The sequence below is a fragment of the Vanacampus margaritifer genome, chromosome 17 (genome assembly GCF_051991255.1).
Source record: "Vanacampus margaritifer isolate UIUO_Vmar chromosome 17, RoL_Vmar_1.0, whole genome shotgun sequence".
NCBI classification, from domain to species: domain Eukaryota; kingdom Metazoa; phylum Chordata; class Actinopteri; order Syngnathiformes; family Syngnathidae; genus Vanacampus; species Vanacampus margaritifer.
Window position 1 is genome coordinate 13,358,344 of NC_135448.1, and position 19,383 is coordinate 13,377,726.

At 37.5% G+C, this 19,383-nt stretch overlaps 1 protein-coding gene across 2 annotated transcripts in view; it reads right to left on the minus strand.

Annotated features, from left to right (window-relative positions):
* Nucleotides 1–5,911: 5,911 nt before the first annotated feature.
* trit1 (tRNA isopentenyltransferase 1) overlaps nucleotides 5,912–19,383 on the minus strand; it is a 32,917-nt gene continuing 19,445 nt past the window's right edge. Inside the window, exons 7-11 of one of the 2 annotated variants that reach the window (XM_077548666.1) lie at nucleotides 17,562–17,674; nucleotides 17,405–17,482; nucleotides 8,269–8,378; nucleotides 7,019–7,136; nucleotides 5,912–6,928 (exon numbers count right to left, since the gene is read on the minus strand). In XM_077548666.1, coding sequence (XP_077404792.1) covers nucleotides 6,765–6,928; nucleotides 7,019–7,136; nucleotides 8,269–8,378; nucleotides 17,405–17,482; nucleotides 17,562–17,674 — 583 coding nt within the window. In that variant the 3' untranslated portion in view covers nucleotides 5,912–6,764. Of the gene's footprint in view, nucleotides 6,944–7,018; nucleotides 7,137–8,268; nucleotides 8,379–17,404; nucleotides 17,483–17,561; nucleotides 17,675–19,383 lie in introns of both variants that reach the window. The other variant, XM_077548667.1, reaches the window with a different exon arrangement.

The following is a 19,383-nucleotide window of genomic DNA, read 5'->3' on the forward strand; positions in this document are numbered from 1 at the left end:
TCTACTTAGGTCAATTTGACCCAAGTTTGAGTCAAGAAATTGGTCTTTTAGTGTCATAAATATTGGTCAGATCCTTTACTTGGGTCAAAAAAATCGGGTCATTTTGTATAAAACAACACAGAATGTTGGGTCAATTTGACCCATAAAGTGGATCAGTCCATTTTTGATCCATAATTGGGTTACTTTTGACCATAAAAACACATAAAACATAAAAACACAAAAACAAATAAAACAGATACACAAAACTCAAAAGTAAAAAAAAAAATGGACCGATCCACTTTATGGGTCAATTTGACCCAACTTTCTGGGTTGTTTTATACAAAATGACCCATTAAGGTTCTGACCAATATTTATAAATTGTTTTACGCTGAAAGACCCATTTCTTGACTCAAAACTGGGTCAAATCCACCCAAATAGAGGATCGGTCCATTTTTGACCCAACTGTTTTTAGAGCGTACAAACTCAAAAACACATACAAATGCAAACATAAAAACACAAAAACAAATAAAACAGATACACAAAACATTAAAAAAAAACACAACAAATTAAATCACACACAACCAAAACAAACACACACCAAAAATATATACATAAAACAAACACAAACACTCACACATGAAACTTACACTCTAAAAACAGTTTGGTCAAAAGTAATCCAATTATGGATTAAAAAAAATGGACCGATCCACTTTATGGGTCAATTTGACCCAACTCTCTGGGTTGTTTTATACAAAATGACCCATTAAGGTTCTGACCAATATTTATAAATTGTTTTACGCTGAAAGACCCATTTCTTGACTCAAAACTGGGTCAAATCCACCCAAATAGAGGATCGGTCCATATTTGACCCAACTGTTTTTAGAGTGTACAAACTCAAAAACACATACAAATGCAAACATAAAAACACAAAAACAAATAAAACAGATACACAAAACATTAAAAAAAAAAAACACAACAAATGAAATCACACACAACCAAAACAAACACACACCAAAAATATATACATAAAACAAACAAAAACACTCACACATGAAACTTACACTCTAAAAACAGTTGGGTCAAAAGTAACCCAATTATGGATTTAAAAAATGGACCGATCCACTTTATGGGTCAATTTGACCCAACTTTCTGGGTTGTTTTATACAAAATGACCCATTAAGGTTCTGACCAATATTTATAAATTGTTTTACGCTGAAAGACCCATTTCTTGACTCAAAACTGGGTCAAATTGACCCAAATAGAGGATCGGTCCATTTTTGACCCAACTTTGTTTAGAGTGCACAAACCCAAAAACACATACACAACAAAAATTTGCACACACAAACAAAACATCCAAAAAGCACACATATAAAAACACAATCGCACACACAAAACATACAAAAGCAAAAACATGACAAATGCACAAAAACACACATACACAGAACAAAAAAATTAACACTAAAAAACGCACACATGAGACATACGAACACAAAAACATGCACAAAACACAAACACGCACAAAAAACATAAGCCCAAAAACACACAACAACACATTCATACTTAAAAAACACACATATATGTACACAAAAACAAAAGCACATTCATACAGAAACACCCAACCAAAAACATTAGCACTCCAAAACGCACTCAATCACAACCAAAAAAATGCACAAAATTACACACAAAAAAAAAACGATTAGCCACCTATCCCACCCATTCAGACTGTGTCATACTTTGTGGAGTTTCATCTATTTTGATCATTATTATTATTATTACGATCTGCTTTTTTATTCCCGCCATCAGACACATGGACCGAGCCACTCCCCAATTAGCCTCTTGCATGTCAGCCGGCAGACCTTCGGGTGCGTGTTTCCTCGTCTCGCCGGGGCCAGATGGCAGCGAGTGTTTAGCGCGGCGGGATTAGAGATTAGGATTAACGTCAAATTACCTGCACGCTCAGTCACTGGATGACACACTACTATGCGAGGCCCGCGGAGTGCGTCGTCACTCAAGGAAACGGACTCAATCGCCGTAAAGTACACAACATACGATTGGCTCGCTACCAGCTATAACACGGGGAAAATAACATAACCATATAAGGAAGGGTCTATGTAGTGTGTGTGTAATCTGTGGAATAACATCAGCGTCCACGCCGTAGCCTGTGTGTGATATATGTTGGCTGCTGCGAAAAGCCAGACGCGCCAGGGAAAAAATCCAGGGCAAACAGACTAGACGCACAATAAGCATCCTATAAACTGCAGCCCAACGTTATGTAACCAGTCAGACGGCAGCTCCCCCCCCGCCACCAACGGACAGGCGGGCTTCACGTATAGCCTCGACGCCAGACTTTCATCTGCTTCCCTGTACGTGCTTGGAACTCGAAACAACCGGTTCTGAAATACCTTGTAGATAATCAAACCTGCCAAAAAGTGTTTTTAATAAGAGAAAGGGTCATTTCCGGTCATAAAAATTTTATAATATACATTGGGATAACCTACCCCCGGTTATTCCCAGAAAGCTATTTGCAATGTTTACCCCTGCTTTTTTCGCATTAAAACAAAAAAAAATCTCTTAAGCAATTTTAAGTGTCAATCTGCAGATTATCTCGAGAGCAGGGATTTATTGGAGTAGAATGTATAGAATCTGTTGTGCTGCTGGTTCTGCTGTGGGCACCAGGGTGAAGTATGACACATACAGACAAACGACACAGATCTACCGACGAAACACAGAAGAACGTCTCAACTAAGATGCAAAAATATCACGTCGTTCTTTGCAGAGGATAAAGAAAAATTGCTGGCGGCTGGCAAAAACCCAAATCGTCACTTTTCAAGAGACTCCAAAAATGGAATGTTTGTTCAACCATTATTAACATTGCATCATCAAAGACAAAAAGCCTTTTTCAACACTTTCGATTGGTCAATAATTTGTAAAAAAGACACCCAGATTTTTGAAAAAATATCAAATTTGCCAAATTGACGTTTCGGCCCGACATCGATCCACAGTAAGCGTGAGGGTAGGGCCCAACTTACTTTTTTTTTTTTAGGCCAACGTGGATTCCGATATTTTTCAGAAGAAAATTCTGGTTAACCAATTAAATAGCCAATTAATAAAAAATATATATAGTGCGTAATTAACTTGTTTTTTTTTAGTCCCGTAATGCTAACAACAATAAAGACATGAATTCCAGGCAGAATTACAAAAGAAAAAAAATTGGTGTCATATCACGTGTTAATAGACTTACAAAACAAACTAATGAAAAAATGAAAATCATTAAAAAATTTGCAAGTTAAAGGTTTAGAATTACTATATTTAACCGATGCTAGTTTCATAAGGCCGTCTATGGCATTCCGCATTGTGTGATAGCATGAAGCTAAAAGACTTTTGTAAGACAAAGTTCACGCGCTTTAGTTCAATATTATTCACTCGCTGCCAAAAGGTTGCCTCTTGCGAAGACTTGCAACTCAAGACAAAAAGAAAAATGGCACTCGCAAGTCAAGGCACCGCCGATTGTACAAGAAAGCGTGCTGGGGGATGGCACTTTCTGGCAGTAAATCCCACCCAAAAAATGCAATAAGTGGACTTGTGAGAGTCTTAAACCGAGAGGTCATTTAAGTTGGGTGTGTGGATTCTCTGCGACGGGCTGTGCAGATTACTAATTAGCCTTGTGACCTAGCATGCTGCGCTACTTTTTACTCCCCACTCTCCTGCAGGGGGCATGTTCAGGTCAGGCCTTGTGTCAATGAATTACTGCAGCCATCTTTTTCCTTTTTTTTTTTTCGAAATGCCTGAAGGTGTCATAACAAACCAACTGACAGGATACACATCCACTAAAAATACTCAACAGCACATCACATGACTGAATGAATTCAAAGACTCCAAAAATGGGAACATGATGTGCGACGTCATGAATAGTAGGAAAAAGGATGGAGGGAGATAAAGCAGCTATTGTGTATGTTGTACGTATAAAAAGCATCAAACAAGAGGAAGGAAAAGTGGCTCGTCCACAAAAGCGTGTTATAAAAAGGCTGCTGCTTGGGGTCCTTTGTTACCTCCACCAAGGATGTAACACTTATAATTGTTTCCCAGAGTGTCTGCCCAGTGAATCTTTTGTTAGTTGCCTACTTTTAAGAATGTGTTTGGGAGCGAGTTCTCAATTTCCCCTGAATCATGATTTTTTTTTTTTTTTGTGAAGGGGGGAAGGGCGGGGGTGGGGGTAATCCACCAATTTTCAAGATGCATGGATACAAGCACAATTCTGTCTTGCGAATGAAGTGCTGCCTCCAAATCTGAAAATGTGCATTTTTTGATTTGTCTGTTCCATCTGCGATTTTGTGATGTCTATTAGACAGGGCTATGGCCCATATAATTATAGCTCCTCCCCTTCACTTCAGAGTTCCTTGGAACCAAGATTCAAAGTGAATCATGGATATTCAGGGGAGGAATCAAAATCTTATAGACGTGGCAATTTTTTTGTCAATTTTCATCCATCAGCTGCAGTCCTGTGGATTTTAAATTCATGACAAATATGCGCAACTGTGACAGGACCTTTAAGCTGCTTAGAGATGGTCATATAGTCTTTGCCTTTAACATGTCTATCTATAATTTTCACATGTTCTGGTCACCAAACAGCACAGAAACTTGTCACTTGTGATGCTTATTTAAGGGACACGTGACATTTATTAGGAAACTAACTTTTTTTTTTTTATTATTATTTTCTTTTTTACATTGGTTAATTTTCATTACATTTTGGCTACCACCTGTGTATTTTTCTTTCATTAACAAAAGGGTACTATCAATTTTGTCCATATATATATAACAGGCCGATGTATTTACTATTTGAAAATAAAAACAGCTATAAAAAAAAAAAAAAAAATTATATTTATATATATATATATACACACAAAAAAATTGGATAAAAAAAATCCAAAAAGAATGTGGAAAAAAAATTAATAAATATATAAATACAATTAAATAATCAATGAGTAAAAACACTTTCCTGTCATATTGGTTTATTTTGTTATGCAAATGAGGGGGGCGGTCCTAAGCATGTCTTGGGTTGGACTATTCTCCGTTGCAAACTGCCTTTCGATGCTGAAGTGGAGTGTTCTCTCACTCACACCGAGCAGGTCGGCGAACAAGGAAGTCTCGACGGTTTGCATGGAGAGCTCCATCCATGGACGACTAAACGATCTACTGTCACCACAGCTTGCGACTTAAATGTCTCGATGTCAACTTCACACAAGTTCCTGTAAGCAACAAAGTCCATTGTTTCGCCTGCGTGAATTCTCAGCCCATGCTGTGGAACGGGGCAGAGTCTGAACAGTTCAACCCAAGACACAAGTTAGGACCGCCCCCTCATTTGAATAATATACCATGATGCATTTCATGCTTACGTCTGCAGCATGAAATAAATGAGCAGAAATTTTTTATTGATTGATATTTAATTCTATTTGTTTTATTATTTTGAACATTTATTTCCGCATGTTTTTCAACATTATTTTTTTTAATTTTTTTTTAATTCTTATTTATTTTATTAATTTTTTTAATTACATTTTTGAATAATATATATTTTTTTATATCCGTTTTTATTTTTCAATTTTTTTCTAGCTTTTAACAACATGGTTGGGATCTTACATTACAATGTGACTTCTGTACTGTACGGCTAAATGTAAGCTTGAGGCCTGACTGACCCAGTTTGTCAAAGTGGAACACGCTCGCTTATTTACAGCTACGACAACGCTCGGAAATGTTTCGGAGTCACGCCGTCAAGGTGCGAGGTGACTACGGGAAGAAGTAGGGAAGAGGTAGGGAGAAGCTGCAGGTGACAAGAGGGGAGGGGGGGGCACGGGTGGATGCCAGGTATTGTGTACGCGGTCTCCCAGCCCAACCGCTGAGACAATAATGCATTCATCTTAAAAATGAGTGGTGAGGATTACGTTTTAAATGTTTATTAAATATTGTAAAAAAAAGAGCTGCATCCATTTCAAATGAACGATGACCAAACCCACAGGGCTCAAATTTACCAATTAAAACATTTCACGCACAATAGAAGCAAGTCAAAATGATCTAGGTAAGGCACATTATTGCTTCAGATTGATTAATTTAATCGATCAGGGTTTAGATTCAGGGTTCCTCGCGAATCTTAATTCCGCATCAAAACAAAGCCAAATCTAAGGTTGGAGGGGAGGGACTTGATTTTTTTTCTTCCTTTTTCACTTTTTCCGGATTAATAGCCAGGTGTCCCAATATTTTTGTCCAAGTAGTGCATGCACTCTGGTTGCAGTGCAGTAGAAAATAAAGCTTGCTCCAAAAGTCAAGATGTCATGCTACCAACGTCATATTTTCTTCCGGGTGGTCTTTTGTCCAAAGGTCCAAATATTTATGTCCATATAGTGTATATAGAATCCCTTTTGTGTGCTCCTTACAATAAAAAAATTGTCTTGGCCTTTTTGCTCCAAAACTCAAAACCCAGCGGTAGAAAAAAGGGAGGGCAATTCCATATTTACGTCCAAATAACTCCGTATAATGTATCTTTAGTGCGATTGGGAAGAAAAAATAATCCAATCTTGGACTGAATCCAAACACAGTCTCCGTGATAAAACTCTGAAATACAAAATGTTCCAACTGAGAGCGGCATCTCATGGAAATGTGGACATGAGCAGCATCAAGAAAATGTTTTCATCGGAAACCCCCCCAAAAAAGAAAAAAGGTCCAACTGCATGTGATGAAAAGATTCATGGACTTCATAGTTTATGGATGCGTTTCGAAAAGTCAAAGTTACTTCCCTAATGTGCTGCGTTGGTGTCCTGTAAGGATTCCGACGGGTTCGTCCGAGTCTCTGCGTCCGAGGCGGGAGGCGAAGCGCTACACCGACCCCCGTTTTCACTCGTGCCGTCGGACTTGCGCTTCTTCCTGACGTGGAAGTGATGCTTCTTGGACTTGAGGTGAGCTGCAGGTCAGAGAGCTACACGTGACGCTAACGTGACCATAACTAACGAATGATTAAAAATGATGTGTGATCAGTTGTGTCGGGTCTCACCGGTCCACTCCAGGTCACCGATGATCACCTTGTCGCAAAGGTCGCAGGTATGCTGGCTCCGTTTGTTCCTTAGCTCCGCCCCCTCTAGTCTGATTGGTGGAACAGAGGGCACCTCGCCCTAATTAAAAATAAATACAGGTGAATATAGGATGGCAAAAAAGATGCCAGTTTTATTTAGAAAACAATGAGAAACATTTTTGCCTATTTTCCTCATGCTATAAACCAAACCAGGAAATGAATCATAATTAATTTGTTTGTACACTGTCAATTTGAAATAATGTCCTGGTTTTGAAAAAAAAAAGAAAATATTTTTATAATTATGATTCACAGATTAATACAAAAAATAAATCGAGAGATTTATCGATTAGTGAGATAATCGTTAGTTGCAATTATTATTATTTTTTGTAATTAACTCTTTGACTGCCAGACGTTTTCAGAAACGGGATGTCGCCAGTGCCAGCCGATTTAAGCATTTTGACTGATCTTTCAAGGTCCACAGAAAATTATGTGTTTGGACTATGGAAACACACATACTACCAAATGAAAGATTGGACTCTCATCTTTCATCAGAAAAAAAAGTTTGTTTCTACCTTATTCCGTTTTTCAGTAATCAACAATAGAAAATGGTTAGTTTCACCTCTGTTTTGAAACAAACGTCTTTTAACGTCTTTGGCACTCCATCGGATTTTACTAAACGTTATTTAACGTTTTTGGCAGTCAAAGAGTTAATCGCACAATTTTCCACGATTAATCACAATTAATCCAATTTTTCTACTTCTGCTTCTACTTTTTTCTTCAGGGGTTGTAACATATATTTGCTTGAGTAAAATCTTGGAATTAATGTAAAATCATCGCATAGAAAACATATTTAGAATCAAAGACTGTACACTTTAAAAAAATTTAATTAAACTTATCGCTTTAATTTTGACAGCCCTAAATGTATTTATATCATACATATACATGGGCTATTCACATCGAGGGTCAGGTAAATGATAGTTCATTTATATAGCGCTTTTATCTAAAACTGAATTTCACAGACAAGTCCTCATTCACAATCCTAAACAGGGATTTACTACACATTCTTTAAGACCATACCAAATGGTTGAACAAGGCATGAACTAACAGTATTAAGGAGTGTATGTGGATCTTAAAAAATGACACTCGCAGCAAAGAAGGGAAGGCAAAGTGCAAGAAAGCAAAACCGACCCCTAATGTGTTGCCAGATAAGACGCGAAGCAAGAAGGCCACACCTTGCAGAGGCTGTCCAGTATCTGCAGTGCAGGGTTCAGCACCGTCTCCTCCCATCTGGCCACATCCGTCACATCCAGGCCGTACACTGCCGGCACGCTGTCTCCGGGTCCTACCCACAAACACACACACACACACACACGTGGGTCAATCCAGCGCACATTATGCACCCTACAAGGCCAAGCTGATTTATAGCGCTCACATAAACATCCAGCATGCTGATCAATTGTGCATCATAAAAAGAAAAGCGCCACTTTCATCCCTCAACCAGCCAACGTGTTTATCAATTTCATGTGCCATGAATATGAAACCGATTATTTGACACCCATTAGGTAATGAGCGAGGTGTTTCAAGGCAGCAGATATGGATCGGGCAAATCATTAGCAACATTTTTTTTTTTGGTGCCGCGCCCTCCAGCGCTGTCAACCTGCTGACTCACACCGGCTCGATATAGCCCCCCCCCCCCCCCCCTTTTTCCCCCCTCTCAGGTCTTTCACTCATTCTCCAACGGTCCCACCCCCGTGTGACCGTTTTGCTTCGGTCAGCAAAGTCTCCCGACTGGGCTGGGCCGAGCGCTCAACAGCACCACTGAATCCCTGCACTGCTCGTCTGTGTGCGTCCACAGACGCTGCCTGTATTGACTCGAGACATGCAGATGCACATGGGGGGGAGGAGGCTGCGGGGGGGGGGGCTGCGGGGGGGGGGGGGGGGTTGGGGGGGGGGGGGGTTTGGGGGGCAGAAAGCCTGCAGTGAAGGTGACCTTTAAGCAATGAAAACTGAGCACCTCCAAAGCAAGATGTAGCCCGTCCAATGCAAAAATATAAAGAGGGAAAGAGGAGACTTTTGTATTTAATAACGTGACACACTCCGGTAAATGAGAGCCATCTAAATTACGACCTAATCCATTCCACACCCACAAAATGAAGTGCATGTAAAAAAAAAGAATTTTTTTTTAAGTGTGCCGTGTGCAGGAAAAGCGGCCGTTATGAAAACTACACCGTCTCGCAGGCAAAACAGTAATATGCATCTAATGACTTAAAGAGGAGCATCTATAAACCAGATATCAGAGAAAATGGTGCATGGTAAGCGATAAAATATAAGACACGACCATATAAAAAAAAACTAAAGAAAAAACTATTTTAACCCCTCCCACAGATTTCAAAGCACATTTAAAGTTATTAAAACACACTTTTTAATAGTATTTCTCAACACCTGCTCTCACTTTCACACTTACATAGTTCTTCAAATAAGAGCTAACTAAGCATGCTTACTTCAAGCCGTTTGTCACCGAATGTTGAAGTTTATTGACAAACTGACTCATAAAACCCACGTGGAATAAACACCAAACTGTTCAAGCTAACCATATCATTTGGTTAACAAAAAGTTTGGTAGCTTAATGCTAGTTTTAAATCTAAAATGGACCATCATGAAAAAATAAAAATATTAAATATTATTATACTCTTATTATTTTTTACTGAACCACAAAAACATGGTGTGATTGTCAAAGAAGAGTTTAGTTAGTTTACCTGACAGCTAATTCAACATGTTTTAAATCTGGAATGGACCATCATGAAAAAATAAAAATATTAAATATTATTATACTCTTATTATTTTTTACTGAACCACAAAAACATGGTGTGATTGTCAAAGAAGAGTTTAGTTAGTTTACCTGACAGCTAATTCAACATGTTTTAAATCTGGAATGGACCATCATGAAAAAATAAAAATATTAAATATTATTATACTCTTATTATTTTTTTACTGAACCACAAAAACATGGTGTGATTGTCAAAGAAGAGTTTAGTTAGTTTACCTGACAGCTAATTCAACATGTTTTAAATCTGGAATGGACCATCATGAAAAAATAAAAATATTAAATATTATTATACTCTTATTATTTTTTACTGAACCACAAAAACATGGTGTGATTGTCAAAGAAGAGTTTAGTTAGTTTACCTGACAGCTAATTCAACATGTTTTAAATCTGGAATGGACCATCATGAAAAAATAAAAATATTAAATATTATTATACTCTTATTATTTTTTACTGAACCACAAAAACATGGTGTGATTGTCAAAGAAGAGTTTAGCTAGTTTACCTGACAGCTAATTCAACATGTTTTAAATCTGGAATGGACCATCATGAAAAAATAAAAATATTAAATATTATTATACTCTTATTATTTTTTACTGAACCACAAAAACATGGTGTGATTGTCAAAGAAGAGTTTAGTTAGTTTACCTGACAGCTAATTCAACATGTTTTAAATCTGGAATGGACCATCATGAAAAAATAAAAATATTAAATATTATTATAGTCTTATTATTTTTTACTGAACCACAAAAACATGGTGTGATTGTCAAAGAAGAGTTTAGTTAGTTTACCTGACAGCTAATTCAACATGTTTTAAATCTGGAATGGACCATCATGAAAATATAAAAATATTAAATATTATTATAGTCTTATTATTTTTTACTGAACCACAAAAACATGGTGTAATTGTCAAAGAAGAGTTTAGTTAGTTTACCTGACAGCTAATTCAACATGTTTTAAATCTGGAATGGACCATCATGAAAAAATAAAAATATTAAATATTATTATACTCTTATTATTTTTTTACTGAACCGCAAAAACATGGTGTGATTGTCAAAGAAGAGTTTAGTTAGTTTACCTGACAGCTAATTCAACATGCTGCATTATTTTCATTTGTACAGTGGCTAGATGACAAAAGGGTACAATGGCACTTCTGCATGTGTGTTTATACAACCACACAGGAGGTTCAACTGTTAACCAAAGCTTCTGGTTTTATTTGGTGGTATAGAGCACGTAATGGTGCAATGGGCAGGGTGGCAAAGCTGATGAAAAAAAAGCTTGCCACATGCTAGGTAAACACTCTATACAATGCAGGCTTTGAAATTGAACTCTAAAGTGCGTTGATAAGAAATCAACAAACGCATTCAAAAGAAGAAGAAAGTAAGACGGGCGACGCAGTGCAGCTGCTCGACCGTGTTGGAACAGTCGTCCACCTGTTGCCACCGAGTACACCAGCAGTCATTTGTCAAGTTGTGTTTGGAGAGCAAGCGTGTTAAAAAAAAAAAAAAAAGAACCCGACGGCCAGCTGCGCCTCGCTGGCCGTCATCCACGCTGCAGCACAACACATGCCGCCATTCACACTCGCCTTCCTTCCTCTTTCCTCCTGTTCCTCTTCCACTTTGTCCCTTGTTTATTGTACAGATGCTAGACGGATGATAAGGCCAATCGCTGCCCATAAAAAAATAAAAATAAAATTAAAAAAACACTTCTGAGTACTGAATGCGAATTGCACACCTTTATAAAGGTTAAATACATACAAATATCATATTTGCATTTGTATTATTCTCCAATAAGCACAAAGCAGAAAATGGCACTAGTTTCTTGTGAGTCATACTGAGGGCAAATTTACAGCAAAATACAAAAATTCAACTTAAATGGATTTTTTATTTTTTTTTTACTTCACTCAAGCGTTGCGCATGTAAAACAACCACAACCTTCCCCAGAAACTCCACTTAAGCTAAATGCTAATTGCTAGCAAACAATGCAAAACGCCATCGATGTGCAAATGGTTCGTATCCTCCGTTGTATGCAAAACAACCACAGCTTTGCCCGACAAAAGCGCACTTAGCTAAATGCTAACAAACCATGCAAAACGCCACCTCGACAGTTGAGGCTTTTGAGGGGAAATAAATATTTTATCACTTCACCCACCACCAACATATTTCATTTCTGACATAAAAACTAGAAAGTTTTTGAAACACTTTCTCATGCTATTAAATGGAGAAGTGTCTCCAAACCATCCGGTTTCCATAGCAACCTCTGAGCTTGATCTCCACGTGCAAACGTGCATGTGCGTACATGCGGGCTTCAAGTGTATAAACTTGCGCCTCACACCTGTTGCCGCCACTGGATCATGTTGCACGCTCACGCCCCACTCAGCCCCCCCAAACAATACACCCAAAAGATATCGACGCCCCTGTTTCTTAATGCTCACGAGCCCGCCGACACAAAGCCTCCACCCCCGCCCGCTAAAATACACCTGGGTATGGTGACGGCGACAAAACGTGGGCGCACAAGTCCCTCTGGGACTGAAATAAAAACAGCCCGAAAGTCGCTAAGGCATTCCTGCATCAAAGTTTTAATCAAATATCCTCGTCCAATTGCTCGCTCACCTCGGGAAAGGCCTAAACTGGAAAAGTAGGTTAAACTCGCACCTAACAGGCATGTGTGCGTGCGTGTGCATCGATTTGGCTTTATTTACATGTGTTTTGCGGCATCTTGTGTAACCCGCTTTCAGGCGTTTTGTCATCCTCACTTACTTTTGACCTACTAGTTAAAAAACGCTCAGGTTGCCCCCCCCCCCGCTGCTGAGCTCTGCTTCCCGAGTGTGTGTGTGTGGCCGAGGCAAATTCCCGGCAGCTTCATAACGCTTCAAGAGATTAGCCTACTCAGATGGTGTGCTTATGTGTGTGTGTGTGGGGGTGGTTTATATCACATCATGGGGACCATTTTCTGGGTTTTTTACTATCTTTGTGGTGGTCCCCATGAGTCCAAACCTCCTTTTTGAGGGTCAAAACTTGGTTTTAGAGTTTAGGTTTGAATTGGGTTATGTTTGAGGTTAGGGTAAGGAATAGGGGTAGGCAATCATTTTGGATGGTTGGGGTTAGGGGGAGGGGCTAGAAAATGCATTATGTCAATGAGATGTCCCCACTAGACATGTAAACCCAACTGTGTGTGTGTGTGTGTGTGTGTGTGTGTGTGTGTGTGTGTGTGTGTGTGTGCGTCAAACCAGGTTTGCAAACTGTTCAAGCTAACCATATCATTTCGTTAACAAAAAGGTTGGTAGCTTAATGCTAGATTTAAATCTGGAATGGACCATCATGAAAAAATAAAAATATTAAATATTATACTGTTATTATTTTTTACTGAACCACAAAAACATGGTGTGATTGTCAAAGAAGAGTTTAGTTAGTTTACCTGACAGCTAATTCAACATGTTTTAAATCTGGAATGGACCATCATGAAAAAATACAAATATTAAATATTATTATAGTCTTATTATTTTTTACTGAACCACAAAAACATGGTGTGATTGTCAAAGAAGAGTTTAGTTAGTTTACCTGACAGCTAATTCAACATGTTTTAAATCTGGAATGAACCATCATGAAAAAATAAAAATATTAAATATTATTATACTCTTATTATTTTTTACTGAACCACAAAAACATGGTGTGATTGTCAAAGAAGAGTTTAGTTAGTTTACCTGACAGCTAATTCAACATGTTTTAAATCTGGAATGGACCATCATGAAAAAATAAAAATATTAAATATTATTATACTCTTATTATTTTTTACTGAACCACAAAAACATGGTGTGATTGTCAAAGAAGAGTTTAGTTAGTTTACCTGACAGCTAATTCAACATGTTAGCATTATTTTCATTGGCTAGATGGTTTACAACAAAAAAACTGAAAAGTAGGGTGTGCAAAAGTACTCCCCCACCCCAAAATTATTATTTTGTGGAACACCCGTTTGGGGTAAGTCTATCAGTTTTGCACAAATGTTTGCCCATTCCTCCTTGCAAAACAGATCCAGCTCAGCTAGGTTAGATGGAGAGCATTTGCGAATCACAATCTTAATCTTTAGTCAACGTTATGAAGACTAAAGACCGCATCAGGCTCAGGGACAAAGTCGTGGACAGATTTAAAGCAGCAGAAAGATACAAAAAGATTTCAAAAGCTTTGAACATCCCACAGAGTACTGTTCAATCCATCATCCATAAGTGGATGGCGTACCAAACAACCACTAATCTTCAAGACAAGGCCGCCCCTCCGAAGTTTCCTACCGAAGGAGGAGGACACTCATCGGAGAAGTAACCAAGAGGCTTTTCATCACTCTATACGGTATTCTGGTTAATATTACGTTAGTGGAATGTGAGATAAGCATCCAGCAGTTTTTTTTTATCAATATCAGAAGGCGGCCATTTTGCCACTTGCTGTGGAGTGAAAATGACATCACAGTTGCTCAGGTTTCAGGTAACAACCGATCACAGCTCAGCTTCAAAAAACAGGTGAGCTGTGATTGGTCATTGCCTGAGCAACTGTGATGTCATCTTCAAACAAAATGGCCGCCCCCTGAGATGTTGACTTCCCCTTTAACTACAATTGGACTATTTACAATTTAGGATGGTTGGTCCCACCAAATAATATTTTCAATTTAAAGTGATGAGGCTAACAATTAGTCATCTAAACAAAGCAAGTTAGCTACACACGTCGAATTCTAATGAAAATATATACTTGTTGGACAAAAGTGATATTTTTTTTCAGGTCATACCACATGATGTAGGGTAAAAATGTTTTGGTTGCACCACATGATAATTCAGAAATTTTTTGGACAAATGTATCCATCAACGAGCCATATGTCTCCTCTGTACATTACATGCTATATATACTGTATATCAACAAGTATGATTATCAATGAATGTAAACAAAACCGATAATGTGGAAAAAATGTGTCACCCAAAAATTTGTCATAGAACTACTAAACTCGACACCTCATATGTTGAGGTTTGGGATCATGAGCGCAAAACGTGCTTTTCCCAAAAAAGGCAAAAGGGGCTTCTGCCTTGATCGCTCAATACCGGTGGTCACATATCAGATTGCAACTTCCATAGTGGAAGAAGAGGATTTACTACTAAAAGGCAGAAAGTCGATCTTATCCGTTAGCTGACCGGGTTCCCGCAAAGATTTGTGGACGAGCCACGCGTGCAAGTTGCAAAAGCGTGGACGAGTTCAGACGGATTACGCACGCATGTCACACGCATGTGGCGGAGACCAGATGGTATGTGCAAGGGCGCTATGAGGGAGAGAGAAAGAGCGGGGTATTGAGGTTGAGGGCCTGGCGTGGCTTAAGCCGTTTGGGTCTAACAGGATTAGGCGGCTGGGTTACTTTAGGGTATGCTGCCAGTGGGACTCGGGAGCACACGGGTTCCCCACCTTAGACCGCAAGAACATACACATCCTTTATGTAAGCTCTCTTGAAAAACACACCTCCAGTTTCAGGCTGCGAGTGGATAAGGATGGGAATCGAGCACGAATGCCAAACCACAAGATGATTTTGGCTGAGGTGTGTTTATCCAGTCTTTAATGTCGCTGACTGTGGCAGGTAACAGGCCACGAAAGCCGTTTTTTTTTTTTGTGGATTTGACGCCACAAGGGACCTGCTACCGGGAAAAAAAAGATTTCAAAAGTTCAACCTGCAAAGATGGATTTGAAAGCGGGAATGCTTCTATCAGCCTTTCAGAAACTGCACACCCATTTCACAGTTAGCACAGAACCTTAAAAGAGACTTGTGAATTAGACGGTTTTGAGGGGGCGGTCCATGCAAATAGGCTTCTTCTTTCTTAATAGGGAACTAAATAGAGAGTAGTCTGAATGTTGCTTGAAAGTGGTGGATATTCACCCTTCCTAGCTTCCAAATCATGGGCAGGAAAATTCAGTGCAGGGGCAATACAGTGTTCCCTCGTTTCCGCTGGGGTTAGGTTCCAAAAAATGCCCGCAATAAATGAAATCCGCAAAGTAGTTAGCTTTATGTTTTACATTTATATAAATGTTTTAAGTCTCTAAAACCCTCACCACTTTTCTCATCGAGGCATTTACATTTTTTCACATATCTCTCGTTTAACTCATTCACTGCCATTGACGGCTATAGACGTCAAAAATTCATTTGAACTATTTCTATTAGTTTAACATTTTTTTTCCCACTTTTGCTAACAAGAGTATGAAAACCTAGAAAAAAATTATATTTAGAACACATACAATTTGTGATTAATTGTGAGTTAACTAGTGAAGTCATGCGATTAATTCCGAAAAAAATTATCGCCTGACGTCCCTAATTTTTAACAATCTTTTCTTGTTAAAAAAAAAATCATTTTATTTTTAGTTTTTATTAAACTTTTCTTTTTTTTTTTTTTTTCCAGGAGAAACTTTTCTTTTTTTAAAGAAAAGATTATTAAAAATAAAGGGGCGTCAGGCAATTAATTTTTTTTAATCATAATTAATCGCATGACTTCACTAGTTAACTTGCAATTAATCACAATCTGTTCTAAATGTACAATAAAATAAAATTCTATGTTTTCATACTCTTGTTTACAAAAATGGGAAAAAATGTTAAACTAATAGAAATAGTTCAAATGAATTTTTGACGTCTATAGCCGTCAATGGCAGTAAATGAGTTAAACATTCTCAATGTGCAAACCTTCAGAAATTTTATAAAATAGGTACATTACTGTAAAAAAAAAAAAAGCATGCAAAATTGCACTAAAAAAATCCACAAAACAGCAAGGCCGCGAAAAGTGAACAGCGTTATAGCGAGGGAACACTATATGGCAAAAATAAATAAATAATAATAATTCTGCAATAGGAAGCTAAAATATTCACATATAATCCATTTAAAAGTCAATTTAGCATTTGTTTTAATTCATGAGGCCTATTCATAGCCAATAAAGTGGAGGAGGAAAAAGTAATATTTGTTTTTAACAGTAGGAAAAAAATGTCTGATTAACCTTATAGTTTGTGTAAGGAAAAGGAATATAAATTTGTAATTATGAGACCAGATTCTCATATTGCATGTTTGTGCAACGACTTAGGTGCCGGCAGTGTTATAGAATGGCCCAGTTAGTGATTGATGATGACACAATTTAATATAAATACCCCTAATAATAATTTGGAATCACCTGCTATTGCTGTAATATAATTAAAAACATAATTTAATAAAAACAACAAGAAGTGAAATAGACTTGGATAAACCAACTTCATATTGTGTAAATATGATAATGCGTCCCATTATTGCTTAAATAAACATCCTCAGCAAAGAAAATATGAATGGATATTTTATAGGCAGCTCCGGAGTAGCAATACAAACAGGATCTAATCTATCGTCAAATACTAAAAAAATATATATATTAAAAAAAATGGTGGTAAATAAGCGCTCAGAGTGTGACCGCAAACCTGGCAGCGCTAATATGAACGGATACACGCACACGCTAACTCTGGATAAATGACACGATACTGCGGGCTGTAAATCTCATCTTGATGACAACTCACGTTTAAGGAAGCGGTTACGGACCCATTTATTTTGCTTGCGAGCGTAGCGCCTCGTGGCAATCTTCAAAGCGTCAACACCTACAGTGAGATTGAGAAGAACGCCGTTAAGATGGAAGATCATCCCGGCAGCCATTGCACTTAGTCGGAAATGGCCGACCTTTGCTCCGGAGTGCGTCTATTTCCTGCTGGGTGCTGTTTTCAGGAGCCGTCAGGTAGTCGTGGAACTCTTTAAAACCAATCGACTGGAATATCCCGTGTTGGTAGTTCTGACTGTGAGAAAGGAGAAGACGGCACACAAAATAAGAGCTCTCTAAAAAGGCTGAACACTTGTAACCAAGGGAATCAATGAGTAAACAGATACAATCTTTGGTATTAAACCCAATGGAGCAGAATGTAAAATAAAATGTAAAAAAAATCCAGGGAAGCTAATTATAAACTGATCTGAGGAAATTTGTCACACAATTGCTTTTTTCCATGCCTAAGTGATGACACTCGGTCTGAATGAGGCGCACTTGACTTGAAAAAATGTTTTCATTTACTACGCGTTTGGGTTGTGTCAGCATGTGCATACCGGAACTTGTCTCCATGACGACACACACGACAGCCTGTAGAAAAGGCCGCATAGTTATTTATTGCTAGGGACAACCTGTTCATCTCTATAATGTATTTTCTTCTTGTGTGGCTGAGTGCGTCAACGGCAACGTGAGCAGTGACACGGGTTGAGGTGCCTCGTTTGCATAAGACATTATTTGTTGCACCAGAATGAAAATAGTAAATGGACCACTGTTTATATACTGCTTTATCGACAACATATGTATACACGAGTGGTTTCAAATTAGGGTTCAGGGTCTTGCTGAAGGACAATTCGACATGGTCACAAGGACCAAGAATCGAAACCAGATCCTCCTGGTTGGGAGATGACTATTCTACCACTGATCCATGCAACCCCCAGAATATATTAGTAGTATGACTGGGTTAAAAAAAATTTTTTTTTTTAAGATGAATTGAATAAATTTTTATTTTCATAGCCTGATATTAACTCATTCATTTTTTTTTTATTATTAAAAATTTGGGGTGACAGGCAATTAAAATTTTTAATCGTAATTAATTGCATGATTTCACTAGTTAACTCACGATTAATCACAAATGTTATGTCTGTTCTAAATGTACAGTAAAAAAATTCTAGGTTTTCATACTCTAGTTAACAAAAGTGGAAAAAAATGTGGAACTAATAGAAATAGTTCAAAGGAATTTTTGACGTTTATAGCCGTCAATGGCATTGAATGAATAATAAAACAAACCAAAAAAAGATTATTAAAAATTATTTTCATAGCCTGATATTAACTCATTCACTGCCATAAATTCTTTTTTTTAATTGTTAAAAATTAGGGGTGACAGGCAATATTTTTTTTTAATCGTAATTAATCGCATGACTTCACTAGTTAACTCACGATTAATCACAAATTTTATATCTGTTCTAAATGTACAATTTTAAAAAATCTAGGTTTTTATACTCTTGTTAACAAAAGTGGAAAAAAAAGCTTAACTAATAGAAATAGTTCAAATTATTTTTTGACGTTTATAGCCGTCAATGGCATTGAATGAATAATAAAACAAAGCAAAAAAAGATTATTAAAAATTATTTTCATAGCCTGATATTAACTCATTCACTGCCATAAATTCTTTTTTTTAATTGTTAAAAATTAGGGGTGACAGGCAATAATTTTTTTTTTAATCGTAATTAATCGCATGACTTCACTAGTTAACTCACGATTAATCACAAATTTTATATCTGTTCTAAATGTACAATTTTAAAAAATCTAGGTTTTTATACTCTTGTTAACAAAAGTGGAAAAAAAAAAAGCTCAACTAATAGAAATAGTTCAAATAATTTTTTGACGTTTATAGCCGTCAATGGCATTGAATGAATAATAAAACAAACCAAAAAAAGATTATTAAAAATTATTTTCATAGCCTGA